Source organism: Lucilia cuprina, chromosome 6 (assembly GCF_022045245.1).
Source record: "Lucilia cuprina isolate Lc7/37 chromosome 6, ASM2204524v1, whole genome shotgun sequence".
In the NCBI taxonomy this organism is placed as follows: domain Eukaryota; kingdom Metazoa; phylum Arthropoda; class Insecta; order Diptera; family Calliphoridae; genus Lucilia; species Lucilia cuprina.
Genome location: NC_060954.1, coordinates 54594224 through 54614779, shown reverse-complemented (window position 1 = coordinate 54614779; position 20556 = coordinate 54594224). Strand labels below are relative to the sequence as shown.

At 29.5% G+C, this 20556-nt stretch overlaps 2 protein-coding genes across 2 annotated transcripts; one reads left to right on the top strand and one right to left on the bottom strand.

Moving 5' to 3' along the window:
- Positions 1 to 5285: 5285 nt before the first annotated feature.
- LOC111687586 (odorant receptor 47b) lies at positions 5286 to 11075 on the bottom strand. The gene is made up of 7 exons (XM_046954183.1): positions 11062 to 11075; positions 8596 to 8808; positions 7498 to 7669; positions 6893 to 7416; positions 6632 to 6836; positions 5489 to 5647; positions 5286 to 5339 (listed from the first exon to the last, which is right to left on the bottom strand). The coding sequence occupies exons 1-7, from the start codon at positions 11073 to 11075 to the stop codon at positions 5286 to 5288; spliced, it is 1341 nt and encodes a 446-aa protein (XP_046810139.1).
- Positions 11076 to 14032: 2957 nt separating this feature from the next.
- Positions 14033 to 14676, top strand: LOC124420722. Its single transcript, XM_046954678.1, has 3 exons — positions 14033 to 14146; positions 14341 to 14458; positions 14525 to 14676. The coding sequence occupies exons 1-3, from the start codon at positions 14056 to 14058 to the stop codon at positions 14643 to 14645; spliced, it is 330 nt and encodes a 109-aa protein (XP_046810634.1). The 5' UTR covers positions 14033 to 14055; the 3' UTR covers positions 14646 to 14676.
- Positions 14677 to 20556: the final 5880 nt, after the last annotated feature.

Below are 20556 nucleotides of genomic sequence, written 5' to 3'. Positions count from 1 at the left end.
TTCAAAATTTCATCACTAGTGATTAAAACTATAAAAATATTTTTTTTTTGTAAATTGTAATAATAATTTGAATCAAATAAAAAAAAATAAAGCTGTAAGTTTAGTGGTATCTTTTTTATAAACATATATGTATGTTAAGAATTTTTCGATCTCACTCCTTATTTGGTTTTAAATAAATTTTTTCTAAAGTAATTTGAACATAATTTAATGCTAAATAATGCATCCAATAGTTCTTAATGTTAACCGACCCACCCATTTTATTGGTTTAACATTTTCAATAACTTCCGTATTTGACAAAGGCATTGAAATCTAAGGGTTTGTCTTCTCATAGACAAATCGCATGCAATTAAATGAAATAAAATAAGTATTTATTTTATTCATTTCGACTATTTGAGTACAATTTAATGTTTCTATTGTTAATTGTGAAATATAGAATATTTAAAATGTTAAAAAAAGTTCTTTTATAAAATATTCCCATTCCTATTTTATTTATTTCATTTTGAACTATTAATATTAATCTAGTTCCGCTCAGTTTATCATTCACAATGATCGTAATGAGTAAAGTCATGCGCAAAGCACAGGTTACAAGTTCACTTAAGGTAATTGGACTAAGAGCCATTAAACATACAGTATGGATATTAGAAAGCATATAATTTATCTCAGAACTCAGACCTAATGATCATTTTTCAGTATTTATCGATGAAACTTTCCTCGGAAGGCAAATCCAGAATTCAATAAAAAGATCTTGTGCAGAATTACTGCTCATGCAATCGAATAAAGTTCTGTATCAGCAACAGATACCAACATCGAAATTAAGCTATAATGGACTATATATCTTATAGGCTAAACTATAGATTTACTAAAAACTACACCACAGATTAGACTATGGACTAACTATGGATTATAATATAGACTAGACTATAAACTATACTATAGACTAGACTATAAAGTAGACTATATACTGAAATATAGACTTTACTATAGACTAGACTATAGACTAGACTATAGACTAGACTATAGACTCGACTATAGACTAGACTATAGACTAGACTATAGACTAGACTATAAACTAGACTATACACTAGACTATAGACTAGACTATAGACTAGACTATAAACTAGACTATAGACTAGACTATAGACTAGACTATAGACTAGACTATAAACTAGACTATAGACTAGACTATAGACTAGACTATAGACTAGACTATAGACTAGACTATAGACTAGACTATAGACTAGACTATAGACTAGACTATAGACTAGACTATAGACTAGACTATAGACTAGACTATAGACTAGACTATAGACTAGAATATAGACTAGATATAGACTAGACTATAGACTAGATTATAGACTAGACTATAGACTAGACGATAAACTGTAAATTTGAAACTTAACCATACACTTTGTAAAATTTTATTAAATTCTATTCAAAATATAACCCAGTTTTCTAATTTCTTTTATATACATATTTGCAACAACTATTATTAAGTTAATATTTTTTAGATTTATTTGTTAAACTTCTAGTTTTTTGTTTAAAATGCAATAATAATATTATTTTATTTTGTCAATATTCTAAAACGTTTCTTATATAATTGTATAGAAATAGTTATTCTTTTTTTTATAACAACGTTTCAATTTATTTAATTTTTGTCCACTGATTACTAACATTATTTGCATTTTTAGAGCATTACATTCTGTTTGTTACTATTAAAGTATTTAATGCCTTTTATTCGTAATAAACGAATAAAATGACTAAAATTACAAATTGTTTTGGATAAATTAGCGCTTGGTTTAACAGAACCTTGACCATTTCATTGAAAAACTATATATTTTATGTTCGGTTATATATATTTTTTTTGACATTTTTTATTATGATTGTTTTTTTTAGAATTTTTGAACGTAAACTGGCAATTATATGGATATTATATTTCTAAATTAGTTGTTTGAAAATTTATCTTTTGTTTTTTAAAAAATATATTTCAAAGAATTTCATGTTTATATCAAGAATTTCCAAATAAATAAAACCTTAACCAGATATTTATATAAAATAAATATGTTCATCTACTCTTACTCTTTGTATATTGTCTGACCAATAGATTAGAACCGGATATTCTGCATTCATCGGTTTGGACTATGGACTAGAATTTCATAATAAAAAATGTATAGGAAAATATCTAAACAAAGTGTTATTTCTTGTAACTACAATTAACTGTAATTTTAAACTAAAAATTATCGTATTAATTGGTTGCATTTACTCGTATGAAGAATAAGTTCACTTAAGTATGTGACTCCCCTTATACATGTCTCGCAGTTTTTCCAAACATATTTTTTGCTTTACTTCCGTTAATTGTCTTTAAAGATTTATATTTCTTTAGGCCATTATTTAATACCTGTAAGACAACTCTTAAACAACACGTTGTTACTGACATGTACTTGTTGTGCCTGAGACGGCCTAGAGATGAAAATTCTTTGCCAAGTGATGTGTTAAAGATCCATAAATCGTTTATTAAGTGAATAATTAATATGCATGAGAATAGGAACGAAAATAACAATCGTTTTTATTCTAGGTGTTTGCCGAAGACAGTGGAACAAATGGAGAAATTGTGCCCTTTTAAGACTATAGACTAGATTAAAGACTAGACTATAGACTAGACTGTAGACTAGACTATAGACTAAACTATAGATTACATTTTAGATTAGATTGTAGACTAGACTATATACTAGACTATAAACTAGACTATAGACTGGACAACAGACTAGACTATAGCCTAAACTATAGACTAGGCTATAGACTAGACTATAGACTAGACTATAGACTAGATTATAGACTAGACTATAGACTAGACTATAGACTAGACTATAGCCTAGACTATAGACTAGACTATAGACTAGACTATAGACTAGACTATAGACTAGACTATAGACTAGACTATAGACTAGACTATAGACTAGACTATAGACTAGACTATAGACTAGACTATAGACTAGACTATAGACTAGACTATAGACTAGACTATATGGACTATAGACTAGTCTATAAACTAGACTAAATAGTAGATTATAGACTAGACTATAGACTAAACTATAGACTAGACCAAAAACTTGACTATGTACTAGACTACAGACTATTTTATAAACTAGACTATATACAAGACTATATACTAGACTATAGATTAGACTATAGACTAGACTATGGACTAGACTATAAACTAGACTATATACTAGACTATAGGCTAGACTGTAGGCTTGGCTATAAACTATACTACATATATACTAGACTAAAGACTAGCCTATATAGTAGAGTATAAACTAGACTACATACCATACTATAGACTAGACTATAAACCAGACTATATACTAGACTAAAGACTAGACTGTAAACTAGACTATATGGTAGACTATAGACTAGTCTATATACTAGACTATATAGTAGACTATAGACTAGACTATACACTAGACCAAAAAACTTGACTATAGACTAGACTATACACTAGACCAAAAAACTTGACTATATACTAGACTACAGACTAGACTATAAACTAGACTAGGCTATAAACTAGACTATATACTATACTATAGACCAGACTATATACTAGACTATAGACTAGGCTATGTAGTAGACTATAGACTAGATAGACTAGACCATAAACTATATACTAGACTAAAGACTAGACTATAAACTAGACTTTATACTAGACTATATACTAGACAATAGACTAGACTATAGACTAGACTATAAACTAGACTATAAACTAGACTATAAACTAGACTATAAACTACACTATAAAATAGACTATAAACTAGACTATAAACTAGACTATAAAATAGACTATATACTAAACTATAGACTAGACTCTGTCAAGCATTTTCTTGTTAATTTTTTTTACCTTTGTTACCACTTGAACTCACTGTACTTCTCACTTCTCTGACTGTGTAAGTCTTCTTTTCATAAATTAACTAAAGAAAAACCTGCTATCGATTACATGCAAGTGCAACATCACGTAAAAAAACAACAAATCAACCTTTAAAAAAATCGTTAAGTTTTTTGTAGTTGTTTTAAAGCTAGTTTTTATGCAAGTTATAGAAGAGGGACTAAAGAAGTAATCTTTATGTTTTATAAGCGATTTATTCTGTTTTTTTGTTGGTTGCTCATATTAAGCAAAGTCATTGCCAAGTTGCCAACAAGTATAAACTTGAACTTGAATTTAAAATTAAAGTTATTAATAATTACAATTGTACTTGAATTGTGCAACAAAACAAAAAGATCTGTATAAAATTACATACTTAAGTAATTTTATGTGCATTGTAAAATTGCGTATTTATTAGGAATATATTTTGGAGAAAAAAAAATAATGATAGTTAAGAGCATAGCATGTAATTACTTACTTTTGTATAACTTTTAAGTAGTTTAGTAATGACTGATAAAGTGTGCATTGGACTAATTTTAAGAAGACAATCATACTCATCTGCCGAAGTGTTAGAGAGTGTTAGGCTTATGTGAGCACACTTATAAACAAACTGCTACCAAGAGAGTATTAATTTTATGCTTGTATTAAATATGCTTAAGTGCTTTTTACGAAGGCATGATTTAATGTATTAAAAACTACTTCTCACCGTATTTGGAAAATAAGTTTTAATTCTATTTCATTATTCGAATTGAATAATTAATAAATATTGTACTTTTTTAGCTACAAATTTTCTTGCTTTATTTAATACATTTAAATAATTTATGCCATATTTATTTAATTTTTTTTATGCAAAGTTCATTGATCTTTTTCTGGTGAAATGATCTATTCTATGAAAATATTATAACAATAAATAAAATAGTATTTTCATTTAAAATTGCGTGTTTTAGAATTAGATCATCAGTGTATGATAAAAAAGCAAAAACTACAATTTAATGTTAAAATATAATATTATTATTTCTACATCTAAACATAAATAAACATAGTAAATTGTTTAAAATTTAATAATCATAAATATCATTATTAGAATTTATAATTTCGCACTATTATGATTTATATTTGAAGCGTAAGATTGTGATAAATTATACTACAAACTACTATTAATACATAAAAGTTAATATTTTCTATTATAATGATGACCAAGTATATTTATAATTTTATGAAAAAAAAAAAAAACATTTAACAGCATTTATTTAATAGGCCTAAATGTTATTAAAGTTTTAAAGTAAGTTTAAAAATTATATATCAAAATATATTAGTTGTTATCCACCACCTAAAATCAAACTATATATGATCATGATGATGTAGATCTTATCTAGTCATTCATTGTCCTCAAAAGAGCAAAATACGAATATGAAGTGCTTAGTATCTGTAAATAAACAATTGAGAATACTTTTCTATAGTTTTAGATTATATATTTTGAATATGTATATATATCACAGAAAAGCCTTCAATACGTTTTCTTTTGATAAAAGTTCATATTGATGAACATACATACAATCCCCCATAAATACTTACACTTGAAAATGTCTCAAAATTGAAGCCAAACAATGGTTTCGGTTGAAAAACCAATGGAGTTTGAGCTCGTTGTATTAAAAATTTTAAATAATATTTAAACTCCTTTGATTGATCGTACCAACCGTCAATTTCGTATGCAGCATCGGCGACATCAAGAGACTAAGGAGAATGAAAGAGAGAAACAGGAATAAAACTGCATTGAGCTAGACCTTCAACTAGACTATAGCCTATAGAATAGACTATAGACCAGACAATAGACTAAAGACTAGACTACAAACTACACTATAGAAGACATGGAGTATAGACGAGACTAAAGACCAGACAGCAGACTAGATAATAGACCAGACAATAGACTAGACAATATAATAGACGATAAAAAAGGCTATAGAATAGACTGTAGAGTAGACTATAGACTAGACTATAGACTAGACTATAGACTGGATTATAGCCTAGACAATAGACTTCACAAAAGACTACACTAAAGACTAGACTATAGACTAGACTATAGACTTGACTATAGACTAGACTATAGCCTAGACTATAGACTAGACTATAGACTAGACTATAGACTAGACAATAGACTAGACTATAGACTAGACTTTAGACTAGACTATAGACAAGACTATAGACTAGACTATAGACTAGACTATAGACTAGACTATAGACTAGACTATAGAATAGACTATAGACTAGACTATAGAGTAGACTATAGACTAGACTATAGACTAGACTATAGACTAGACTATAGACTAGACTATAGACTAGACTATAGACTAGACTTTAGACTAGACTATGGACTAGACTATAGACTAGACTATAGACTAGACTACAGACTAGACTATAGACAAGACTATAGACTAGACTATAGACTGAACTGTACTATGGACTAGACTATAGACTATAGGCTAGACTTTGGACTAGACTATAGACTGGAGTATTGACTAGACTATAGTCTAGACAATATAGGCCAGACTATAGGCTTGACTATAAACTATACTATTGACTAGACTATAGTCTATACTATAAACTATACTACATATTACACTAAGACTAAACCATAAACTGACTATTTACTGACTATAGACTAGTTTGTAGACTAAGCTGTATATTTGACTAAACAATTTTAAAATTCAGTAGACTTACATCATAATATACCATATTACCAGTAGCACACCAATAAAACAATTGAGAAAATGCCGAAAACATATAAATTTGAAATTTGATCGCCAACATTGGTTGATCCTGGGCCAACATGGCCTCAAAGGCTGTTAGGCAAATCATAAAAGTACTGGCCGCCATTTGAGCGGTATAGTTGTAATAATAAACCACATTAATTTTTGAAATTAAACTGAAATATAATAACGAAAAAATATCGTTAACAAAACAAGATCGTGAGTTATATACCTGATAATATACTGATGAAATTGAATGACTTTATGCAACTCCTCCAAAGCCATGTCAGCCGGCTGTGTGGTCATGTCTCTAATAAGAATACAAAATATTTTCAAATTCATTGTTGTCTGGGTAAAAATATGACAACCAATATTATCGATGACCAAAATTGATAGCAGAACAAATAATGTCATAAGACTTTGAAATATATAAACGAGGGCAAAACGTATGGGATGTTCGTCAGACGATTGCCATTCAAAAGGATATTTAGCTCTATAGGGTGTAGTATTAGGCGTCAAGATGGGTGGCAAGCAAATGGCGGCTGAAAAAAGTATTACCAAATTCACATAGAGAAAAAATGAAATAGCTTCGGCTATGTAAAATAAACGCTGCAATTTACGTATTTTACGAGAAATTTTTGGAGATCTTTTCAATTGACTAAAATATTTATGCATTTTAGCAAATTCACATATTATATACTCAATATCTTGAGCATAATATGCTGTTAGTATTAGTTTAAAGAAAATTAAATAGATCTAGAGGGAAAAATAGAAAAAATTTGAAAAATTAAAATTATATATATAAGAGCGATTTGTTATATTGAATGTGAAACAGACCCCTATTAAAACCACTAAATCTTCACCAAATTGTAAAACATCTTGAGAGGCTTCATATAGATCAAATGTTATGCTTACAGTAAATATGATCAACATTATCATGAGAAATTTATTTATGACTCTATAAAGCAGAGATTCACCTTTCCAAGTGCGTGGAAATATGAACATCAGTCTGGAATTGAAAAAAATTTTAAGCAAACAAATCTGATTTCTATACAGAGGGAAAAAGACGTTTTAAAATTGTACACGTTTGGTACCAAATTGATACCAAAGTGTTTATAATTTTTCAATAACATTCGTTGTCGTAGTATATACGTAAAGTTGTCCAATTAACAATTAAAGCATAAAAAAATACACGATGTTATCAGATCAGCAAAAAATAATGTGTTACCAAAGTGGCAGTTCTTCGGTGTCAACAGAAGTTGTCAAACAGAGTTGCTTTGTCAAAATGACAACGATGTATTGCCGAATTGATATTAGACGTAAGTGAAATGACAACAATGCGTTGTTGAAATTCATAAAAGTAGTTGTCAAAATGATAACTGGATGTTATATAAATTTTATACTCATCCGTTGTCTAAATGCAAACAAACGTGGAAAGCTTATTTTTGACAACGGAATGAATCAATTTGTGTACTTTTCAACAGAAGTTGTCAAACAGAGTTGCGTTGTCAAAATGACAACGATGTATCGCCACATTGCTATTAAGCGTAATCTAAATGACAACAATGCATTGTTGAAATTCACAAACGTGGTTGTCAAAATGATAACTGGATGATATTTAAATTTTATACACTTCCGTTGTCTAAATGTTAACAAACGTGGAAAGATGTTTTTGACAACGAAATGAATCAATTTGTGTACTTTTCAACAGAAGTTGTCAAAAAGAGTTGCGTTGTCAAAATGACAACGATGTATTGCCGCATTGCTATTAAGCATAAGCAAAATGTCAACAATGCATTGTTGCAATTCACAAACGTGGTTGTCAAAATGATAACTTGACAACAAACGTGGAAAGCTTTTTTTTTGACAACGGAATGGATCAATTTGGGTACTTTTCTACTTGATTTTTCCCTCTGTTTAGTTAAATAAGTTCACCTCATGTAATTTCTCATATAGACCAAAGATATTTTCCCAGGTTCTTGCTGCTGACGTAACACCTTTCTCAAATCTTTTAAATGTATTAAAATGCTCTTCAAACTGGCCTCTTCCAGGCCGTATTCCTCCTCCTCTTCCGTAATTTTTTGGTGTTTGTTAAACTTTTTTATTGCAACTTTTTTCATGATTTTTTTAATTTTAACTGTAAATGATCTAGAGAAATTGTAGCATTTTATATAGTTTTTTTTTGTAGAGAAAAACGATTGTGGGGGAGGGGTTGGACTTTAGGCCTTTTTGCTTTATTATGTTGTTAAAGTAAATTATTATTTACCGTTTGTTTTTTTAACTAAAATATGCAATTTATCGTTAATATCTGTAGGGGTGTATTTTTCAATTACTAATTGGTTTATTATACAATAGAGATTATAGTTTTATTAAAGGGTTTGTTAGAAAAAAGTGTTAATTTCTTGAAAAAAATTATAATATTCTTATTTAAATTTAAATTATTACACAGAGGGAAAAAGATTGACACCAAAGTGTTTGTAATTTTTCAATAACATCTTATCGAAGTATGTACAGATAGATAGATGTCAAATCTACAATGAAAGTATAAAAACTACACGACATACATATCAAATCAATAAATAATATTATGTTACCAAACTGACAACGCTATGGTGTCAAACAGAACTTTGCGTTCATGACATGAAACTTAATCGAAATGACAACAATGCGTTGTTGCTATAATGACAATACGTTGTTAAAATTACGACATACATATCAAATCAACAAAAAATAATGTTTTACCAAGGTGACAACGTTATGGTGGTAAACAAAACTGTGCGTTATTGAAATTATAACGATTTGTTGTCAAAATCACAACGATTCATTGCTGAAATGATGTAAAGCGTAATCGAAATGACAAAAATGCGCACCTTGAGCGAAGCAGTTACATTGACATATTTCTCTAGGGGAGTTTCCAAGCCCCCTATTAATGATCCGCCCATTTTTTCTCCAAATGTTATATAAATGTTTAAATTCATTGTGCAAAATTTGGGGATTCTACGAAATGCTAACCTCATCAATATCACGCCTTTGCTGAACCCACACCTCACGCTCTTTAAGGGTTGTTTGACCTTTGAAGTGATTTCGTGATCCACTATCTTCTTCTGTGCTCTGCTGGTCTATTGAAATTTTACCTACCCGATTACCATCATATATACTTATATAGATGTCTGATTAATTATACGTACATTTTGATCAAGTACTCAAGCTATCCAATCTTTGACTATTACTGCCCCGTTGCTTCTCTTACGAGATTCCGTAACCACCACACAGTACTGAACTTATCCCAAAATTACTTTCAATCAGTCTTTTAACTGCCACTTACTTCACTTCCCGTGAAATTGCGTTTAAACACAACCAATTGACTCGCCGCTAGGACATAATCCTGCGGGCCACTGTCCACCCGTAGTACCAGATTATGTGGTTCACTGGTTAGACCCCATGATAAATAATACCAAGAACTGGCCGAGGTCACTTCACATCATCAGTTTATAGTCCCGACAGACTAGAGGCACTAGTAGCACCTTTTAACCCCCGAATTGCAATGCACCAAAATGGGATCTATCTTCAAAAAAACATGCCCGTGGGAACCCCTCCTATACAAAGGTAACCACCACTATAATAGTATTTTGTCCACAATTCTTTTTTCTATTTGTTTTGGTTTGCGAAAAATACAATTGGTTTGGTTTGCGGAAAATACAATTTTTTCCAGGTCGTGGACTCTGTGACCAATCCCCCTCCGAATTCTCAGCTTAAGTGAAACTGACCGCCAAACTCAAAACATTTTTATAAAAAAATCTTAATAGAAAAATTTATAGTAATGATTTGTGTTTACACAATAACACTGCAATAACACCTTGGTAATGAGTTACTCTTACCTTTTAACATACTTTTCAATTACAACTACATAACGTTCTGATTACACAGAAGTCTTGTCTAGTAAAGTCTTATTATTAATATATTATACTTTCTAATTCATTTGTCAACTTCTTCCTGAAGATATAGAAGCTGTATAGGTTTTTACAAGCGATTTCAATTCTCCTCACTTATCTCATTACTTGTAAGCGATTGTGGTATATATTTTCCTTCAATGACATCTGCGTATTTAAAATAATGACTTAGAATACTATTGTATAAGTAAATAATAATATTTTAACCCCTTACATGGTAATTAAAGTTTTAGCTGGAAACTTACAATGACTACTACATACTGCCTTCATTACTTTTAAGTACACTAATAATGACTTCCATATAATGATGTACATTAATTTCGCCATTTATTTCATCTTGCGCTAGAAACTGTTTTTTACGTAATGACTTATTTAAATGCTTATTTGTAAGCAAGTTAATATGTTAATGTTAATAAGTAGTTAATGTTAATGAGTAGTAAAGTAAACATACCCTTTTATACTCATTTTTTTCATTTTAACATTTATGTCTTTTTACAGCCAAACTACTTATTTTCCATTTGTTTTACTATTGTAAACTATAATTTTTGTTATTTATTTTCTTTCTTTTTGCAGTTATGACCATATACAACATACTTACATATATGCCTCATGTGTCCATTCACACTGTTTGCCATTTTGGAATCGTAATAACTTTTACACGCCCACTTCAATTGCTGCTCGAAGTATAATACATAAGAACACATTCCTACAAATAAGGTAAGACTGAAGAACATGATATTAAATTACAAAATTACATGTTTGCTTTATTCTATATTTTTGTTTTGATTTGCAAGAAAGTCAATATAATCATCTTAGTGTTAAATAAGCAATTGAAATTGTAAATACAATTGTATTGTATTCAATTGAATTGATTTATTGGCCACAATATTCTAGAGGAATTTTAAAAATTTGAAAATAATTTATAATTTTGGTGAGCAATGAAGATGTATTTAAAGAGAGACAGACAGACAGACAGACAGACAGACAGACAGACAGACAGACAGACAGACAGACAGACAGACAGATAGATAGATAGGCAGACAGACAATTAAAGTTTGCTGATTTGTAAAGTTAACAACGAAACACAGAGATGTAGTAAATTAAAAAAATATATTTTAAATTCTTACCACAACACGTAAAACCCCAGAAAAGTCATCTCTATATCTTCTATATTCCCACTATAGTGGGAAGGATATTATGCGTTTGTGTTAATGTTTGTAACATCCAAAAATATTAGTCCTACCGCAGCTAGCATTTTTTAAATTTTTCGAGTCATTTATGACTCTTCTGTACGATTAAAATGATCATATATAATCCCTCATTTTCTGATCTTAAGCAATACATTCGCCACGACTCTTCTAAACGAATCGCTTATGAGCCCTACTTCTGATCACTTCTCACTTATTTTTTAATCTCTTTTAAGTCATTAATGAGCCGAATTACTGGTCGTTTTAGAGTTATTTTCCAATCATAATATAAACTTTTTTGAGTCTTTTCTTAGTAATTTTTATGTTTGTAACTGGATTATCCCAGTTAGAATTTTTTAAAATTTTTAATCACATTCGAGTCATTGACTCTTCTGCAAGATTAAAATGATCATTTATGCGCTCATTTTCTGATCATAAATGATACATTCGTCGCGACTCTTTGAAACGAGTCTTTTCTGAGCCCCACTTCTGATCAGTTCTCAAAAATTTTTTTAACCTTTTTTGAGTCATTAATGAGCCGAATTAGTGGCCGTTTTTTTATTTATTTTTGAATCATAATAAAGACTTTTTTGAGTCTCTGAGTAATTTTTATGTTACAGACAAATACAATACAACAGAAAACAGTTCTTCAGAATGCGCAAAATATAACTACGAAATATATTTTTAAACAATCATATTTCGAACACCTGGGAGACCTTTTTGTGATTGCTGTTCATATACAATACAACAGAAAACAATTTTTGATCTTTCAAATGCGCGAAATATAACTACGAAATAAATTTATAAATAATCATATTTCGAACACCTGGAAGACGTTTTTGTGATTGCTGTTCATTTTATATTTGTTTTTTTTATTTAATTTAATTTTATAAACAAAATGAGAATTATATCAACTCAATTTAGGCCACACATAATTATTTGCAAACTCATCTAAACGAATCTTTTCTGAGCCCCTTTTCTAATCAGTTTTGACTCATTTTTTAATCGTTTTCAAGTCATTTATAAGTGTAAGTGTTGTTGTTCCATTGCAAACAAAAACAATTACATAAAAAACCATTTTGTATCTTCCAACTGCTTGAAATATAATCATGAAATACGTTTTTAAAATTAACATATATTAAACACCAAAATGATCAATTTATGATTGCTATACATTTTGTTATTGTTTACAATCATAGATTGGGATCATTTTCGAATCATTTTTTAAGCGCTCAACTTAAATAATCACTTTTAGGTCAATAAAAGGAGTCAAAAATTACTCAGTTTACTGATTAATCGTTGAATCTTTCAAATGCTTGCTGGGACACCTACCTTTAAGTATATTAATCGGTTCAGAATCACTTTCTGATTCATGTTAGCTACGTCCGTCCGTCCATGTAAAGCTTGTGCGGATGCTGCAGGTCGCAATTTTCAAGATAATTTGTTGAAAATCGAGTATATCTTATGTTTATAAAACTTTAAACGACACTGTAGATGTTTTTAAGGATCGGGCCCCATATGACCCTCTAGCCGCCATACAAACTCCACTTTAGAAAATGAATTGAAGGTCCAAATTCCTTAAAACGCTAATAAAACTATTTCAATAACTTTGACGTCGACGAAAATTCCTATAACAAGATTTATAAGGATAGGTCCACATATACCCTTAACCCCTTATGAGACCTCTTGTAGAAAATGTATATATTTTTTTGTGAATAATAAGTAAAAATATTCCGGAATTAACGTAAAAAACAAATGATTTGAAAAAAGAATCCATATTTTTAACATACTCACTGTTGTAGGGTATCATATGATCAACCATAACCGACTATACATTCATACTTGTTGTTATTGTTGTTGTTGTTTTTGGCTTCGTGTTACCATTTGGTCGAAATTTCTTTAATATTTTGTTATTTTTTTAATTTTAATATGCAATATGTTATAAATAGATCAAAATTCCTAATCCTGGACCCAAAATTTATATATATTTATATATATATATATATATATATATATATATATATATTATATATATATATATATATATATTATATATATATATATATATATATATATATATATATATATATATATAATATATATATATATATTATATATATATATATATATATATATATATTTTATAAACAAATAACTGATGGTTAATACAAACCTTTGGCAACACTGCTTCAATCACATTTTCTTGCAACCAAATTTATTTTTAAAATCAGTATCTTGTGGTTTCTTCAACGCACGACATGAACATCATCTTCATCCCTTTAATTTTAGTATTTTGCACGATTTCGTCTGGTTTGGCGGCTGCATTTTATGGTTTCTATGGAGATTCCGGTAAGACCAGAGATTTTTGTTTTTAACAAAAAGAAAAACTTTTTAAAAGTGTCACGTGTGTAAATAATAAACAGAAAAAGAAACCTTGGAATTACTTTCTGAATTCCCTAAAAACTGATGACAAAGTGTTTCTTATTATTGTTATTACAATATAACAAATAAAGATCTTGAAAATTTCATCTATGTTTCTTCAGCTCATCCTGGTAAATGTGTTATAAATGGCTTGATCTTATCACCAGGTGAAGTTTATTACAATCAAACAAAATGTGAAAAAACTACATGTGATGAGAAAACTATGGTATATTTTCTGAGGTATAAGTATTCCCAATTGTGGAAACATCATGAGAAGGATTCAAATACATTTTTTTTTAATTTTAGTTGTGGCATATATAAACCACCTATTGATTGTAAATTAGGAGATGCCAAATATCCAGATGCACCATATCCTGACTGTTGTCCTCGTCATGAAATATGTAATGGCATAGCAGTTGATGAATAACAAGATAATTAAAATTTTAATAACAAATATTTTACAACTTTTTGTTTTACTTTTTTATGAAACTAGGCTAAAGACTTAACTATACACTATAAAGTCTAGATTAGAGACTAGACTTAGACTAGACTATAGACTAGACTATAGACTAGACTATAGACTAGACTATAGACTAGACTATAGACTAGAGTATAGACTAGACTATAGACTAGACTATAGACTAGACTATAGACTAGACTATAGACTAGACTATAGACTAGACTATAGACTAGACTATAGACTAGACTATAGACTAGACTATATAGACTAGACTATAGACTAGACTATAGACTAGACTATAGACTAGACTATAGACTAGACTATAGACTAGACTATAGACTAGACTATAGACTAGACTATAGACTAGACTATAGACTAGACTATAGACTAGACTATAGACTAGACTATAGACTAGACTATAGACTAGACTATAGACTAGACTATAGACTAGACTATAGACTAGACTATAGACTAGACTATAGACTAGACTATAGACTAGACTATAGACTAGACTATAGACTAGACTATAGACTAGACTATAGACTAGACTATAGACTAGACTATAGACTAGACTATAGACTAGACTATAGACTAGACTATAGACTAGACTATAGACTAGACTATAGACTAGACTATAGACTAGACTATAGACTAGACTATAGACTAGACTATAGACTAGACTATAGACTAGACTATAGACTAGACTATAGACTAGACTATAGACTAGACTATAGACTAGACTATAGACTAGACTATAGACTAGACTATAGACTAGACTATAGACTAGACTATAGACTAGACTATAGACTAGACTATAGACTAGACTATAGACTAGACTATAGACTAGACTATAGACTAGACTATAGACTAGACTATAGACTAGACTATAGACTAGACTATAGACTAGACTATAGACTAGACTATAGACTAGACTATAGACTAGACTATAGACTAGACTATAGACTAGACTATAGACTAGACTATAGACTAGACTATAGACTAGACTATAGACTAGACTATAGACTAGACAATAGACTAGACTATAGACTAGACTATAGACTAGACTATAGACTAGACTATAGACTAGACTATAGACTAGACAATAGACTAGACTATAGACTAGACTATAGACTAGACTATAGACTAGACTATAGACTAGACTATAGACTAGACTATAGACTAGACTATAGACTAGACTATAGACTAGACTATAGACTAGACTATAGACTAGACTATAGACTAGACTATAGACTAGACTATAGACTAGACTATAGACTAGACTATAGACTAGACTATAGACTAGACTATAGACTAGACTATAGACTAGACTATAGACTAGACTATAGACTAGACTATAGACTAGACTATAGACTAGACTATAGACTAGACTATAGACTAGACTATAGACTAGACTATAGACTAGACTATAGACTAGACTATAGACTAGACTATAGACTAGACTATAGACTAGACTATAGACTAGACTATAGACTAGACTATAGACTAGACTATAGACTAGACTATAGACTAGACTATAGACTAGACTATAGACTAGACTATAGACTAGACTATAGACTAGACTATAGACTAGACTATAGACTAGACTATAGACTAGACTATAGACTAGACTATAGACTAGACTATAGACGAGACTATAGACTAGACTATAGACGAGACTATAGACTAGACTATAGACTAGACTATAGACGAGACTATAGACTAGACTATAGACTAGACTATAGACTAGACTATAGACTAGACTATAAACTAGACTATAGACTAGACTATAGACTAGACTATAGACTAGACTATAGACTAGACTATAGACTATACTATAGACTAGACTATAGACTAGACTATAGACTAGACTATAGACTAGACTATAGACTAGACTATAGACTAGACTATAGACTAGACTATAGACTAGACTAAAGACTAGACTATAGACTAGACTATAGACTAGACTATAGACTAGACTATAGACTAGACTATAGACTAGACTATAGACTAGACTATAGACTAGACTATAGACTAGACTATGGACTAGACTATAGACTAGACTATAGACTAGACTATGGACTAGACTATAGACTAGACTATAGACTAGACTATAGACTAGACTATAGACTAGACTATAGACTAGACTATAGACTAGACTATAGACTAGACTATAGACTAGACTATAGACTAGACTATAGACTAGACTATAGACTAGACTATAGACTAGACTATAGACTAGACTATAGACTAGACTATAGACTAGACTATAGACTAGACTATAGACTAGACTATAGACTAGACTATAGACTAGACTATAGACTAGACTATAGACTAGACTATAGACTAGACTATAGACTAGACTATAGACTAGACTATAGACTAGACTATAGACTAGACTATAGACTAGACTATAGACTAGACTATAGACTAGACTATAGACTAGACTATAGACTAGACTATAGACTAGACTATAGACTAGACTATAGACTAGACTATAGACTAGACTATAGACTAGACTATAGACTAGACTATAGACTAGACTATAGACTAGACTATAGACTAGACTATAGACTAGACTATAGACTAGACTATAGACTAGACTATAGACTAGACTATAGACTAGACTATAGACTAGACTATAGACTAGACTATAGACTAGACTATAGACTAGACTATAGACTAGACTATAGACTAGACTATAGACTAGTCTATAGACTAGACTATAGACTAGACTATAGACTAGACTATAGACTAGACTATAGACTAGACTATAGACTAGTCTATAGACTAGACTATAGACTAGACTATAGACTAGACTATAGACTAGACTATAGACTAGACTATAGACTAGACTATAGACTAGACTATAGACTAGACTATAGACTAGACTATAGACTAGACTATAGACTAGACTATAGACTAGACTATAGACTAGACTATAGACTAGACTATAGACTAGACTATAGACTAGACTATAGACTAGACTATAGACTAGACTATAGACTAGACTATAGACTAGACTATAGACTAGACTATAGACTAGACTATAGACTAGACTATAGACTAGACTATAGACTAGACTATAGACTAGACTATAGACTAGACTATAGACTAGACTATAGACTAGACTATAGACTAGACTATAGACTAGACTATAGACTAGACTATAGACTAGACTATAGACTAGACTATAGACTAGACTATAGACTAGACTATAGACTAGACTATAGACTAGACTATAGACTTATCGGTCTATAAGTTTGACAACTTAAGTCGCCTTTAATTTATCATTTATTATGGTTTAAACTGTTGGGTTCATACGTTTGAGAACCACTGATCTTAGGTGCTTTACCCCACAGATAAACAATGTATTAAATATTCCTTAATAAAACCTTTAACCGGCAATTTGCATAGCTGACCATATTGACATTTGATTAAAACTGTTAGAAAATAAACGTTTGCATTATAAGCGTAAGTCAAGAAGCCGGTTAATCAGTCAACTATAACCACAAAATAAATCTCAGACGACAGATGTCTAGAGAAAAAGTTCCTAACAGGTTTTAATGTACTTAAATATGAAGAATTAAAATTATTAATGATAAAACTAATAAGCAAAACAAAAGATATATTATTTATTGACAAATTTAAACAAATAAAACTAATCATTGTTTTTAAATTTAAATGCTAAAGAGACAAAATTCTATAACTAACAAAAAATAATAATAACAACAGTAATATTTATTAATTTGTTTTTAAATATTTAAAATATTTCGGTGGCCAGCTGAACACACGTTTGCTTTATACTATAGACTAGACTATAGACTAGACTATAGACTAGACTATAGACTAGACTATAGACTAGACTATAGACTAGACTATAGACTAGACTATAGACTAGACTATAGACTTATCGGTCTATAAGTTTGACAACTTAAGTCGCCTTTAATTTATCATTTATTATGGTTTAAACTGTTGGGTTCATACGTTTGAGAACCACTGATCTTAGGTGCTTTACCCCACAGATAAACAATGTATTAAATATTCCTTAATAAAACCTTTAACCGGCAATTTGCATAGCTGACCATATTGACATTTGATTAAAACTGTTAGAAAATAAACGTTTGCATTATAAGCGTAAGTCAAGAAGCCGGTTAATCAGTCAACTATAACCACAAAATAAATCTCAGACGACAGATGTCTAGAGAAAAAGTTCCTAACAGGTTTAATGTACTTAAATATGAAGAATTAAAATTATTAATGATAAAACTAATAAGCAAAACAAAAGATATATTATTTATTGACAAATTTAAACAAATAAAACTAATCATTGTTTTTAAATTTAAATGCTAAAGAGACAAAATTCTATAACTAACAAAAAATAATAATAACAACAGTAATATTTATTAATTTGTTTTTAAATATTTAAAATATTTCGGTGGCCAGCTGAACACACGTTTGCTTTATAATAAATTAAAATAAATTTTAAATAAAATAAAAACTTGCAAAACCACTAAAATCTTTCATTTACTTATTTATTTTACTTTTTTAGAAATGTTTTTTTTTTAGTTTTTGTAAATTAAGAAGTTCTTATGTTTATTTTTATATTTTAAACTAAAATAGCAAAAAAAATGTTTATTCCTTCAGAACAGAAGCAAAAAACATTTATAGTGAATGTTTCTTTTTTTAAAGAATTATGTCAATTTCTTAATCTTCAATACTTCGTTTCACTGTCAATAAATTAAACAGTTAAAATTAAATTAATTCAAACATTTTTAATGGCGCCATAAACAAATTTGTTTAATATGAAGATAAAAACGTTCTAGATGCTTTTTTAATTATTATTAAAATTATACAAAATAACTAACAGAATTTTGATGAATTCGGCAGATTAACCAACTAGTCCAGAATATCCCAGTATAGTATATAGTCGAGTCTATAGTCTAGTCTATAGTTTAGTCTATAGTTTAGTCTATAGTCTAGTCTATAGTCTAGTCTATAGTCTAGTCTATAGTCTAGTCTATAGTCTAGTCTATAGTCTAGTCTATAGTCTAGTCCATAGTCTAGTCTATAGTCTAGTCTATAGTCTAGTCTTTAGTCTAGCCTATAGTCTAGTCTATATTCTAGTCTTTAGTCTATAGTCTAGTCTTTAGTCTAGTCTAGATTCTAGTCTACAGTTTAGTCTATAGTCTAAAATATAGTTTAGTCTATAGTCTAGTCTATACTTTAGTCTATAGTCTAGTCTATAATTTAGTCTATAGTCTAGTCTATACTTTAGTCTATAGTCTAGTATAATATTTAGTTTAATCTATTGTATAGTCTATATCCGACTTCATAGTCTAGTCTATATTCCAGTCTATAGTTTCGTCTATAGTCTAGTCTATAGTCCAATCCATAGTTTTGCCTATGGTCTAGTATATAGTCTGGTATATAGTCTAGTCTATAGTATATTATATTGTTTAGTATATAGTGTAGTCTATAGACTAGTCTATATATGCGCCTATATAGTATATAGTCCAGTCAAGTCAAGTGTATAGTCCAGTATATAAGTAATATAGTCAAAATAAGCTAGAGTAGTCGGTAGCCTAGTCCACTGCATTGCCTATTCTATAGTTAATATAGGTCACAAGATAGACAAGTCTTGTCTATAGTCTAGTCTATGGACTTGTTTGCATTCGTATTTATAATTTATTCAATAGTATAGTCTATAGTATATAGTACAGTATAGTCGTTGCCTTTGACCCTAGTCAATAGACTAGTCTGGTCCTTCTACTGAAAGTATAATTAAAAAACTAATAACATTTATCAATAATTCAAGAAGTGTTGCCTTCAAAATAGAATAATGTTTTCTGAATAAAACTTTGGATATAATTTGAAATAT

Coding starts and splice junctions, on each gene's coding strand:
- LOC111687586 (XM_046954183.1), bottom strand. Junction 7,417..7,497: donor ATTTAGTGGTTTTAATAGGG/GTCTGTTTCACA, acceptor TTTTCCCTCTAG/ATCTATTTAATTTTCTTTAA. Junction 5,340..5,488: donor ATTTTGAGACATTTTCAAGT/GTAAGTATTTAT, acceptor GTTTATTTACAG/ATACTAAGCACTTCATATTC.
- LOC124420722 (XM_046954678.1), top strand. CDS start 14,056: ATGAACATCATCTTCATCCCTTTAATTTTAGTATTTTGCACGATTTCG. Junction 14,147..14,340: donor TGGTTTCTATGGAGATTCCG/GTAAGACCAGAG, acceptor ATGTTTCTTCAG/CTCATCCTGGTAAATGTGTT. Junction 14,459..14,524: donor ACTATGGTATATTTTCTGAG/GTATAAGTATTC, acceptor TTTTAATTTTAG/TTGTGGCATATATAAACCAC.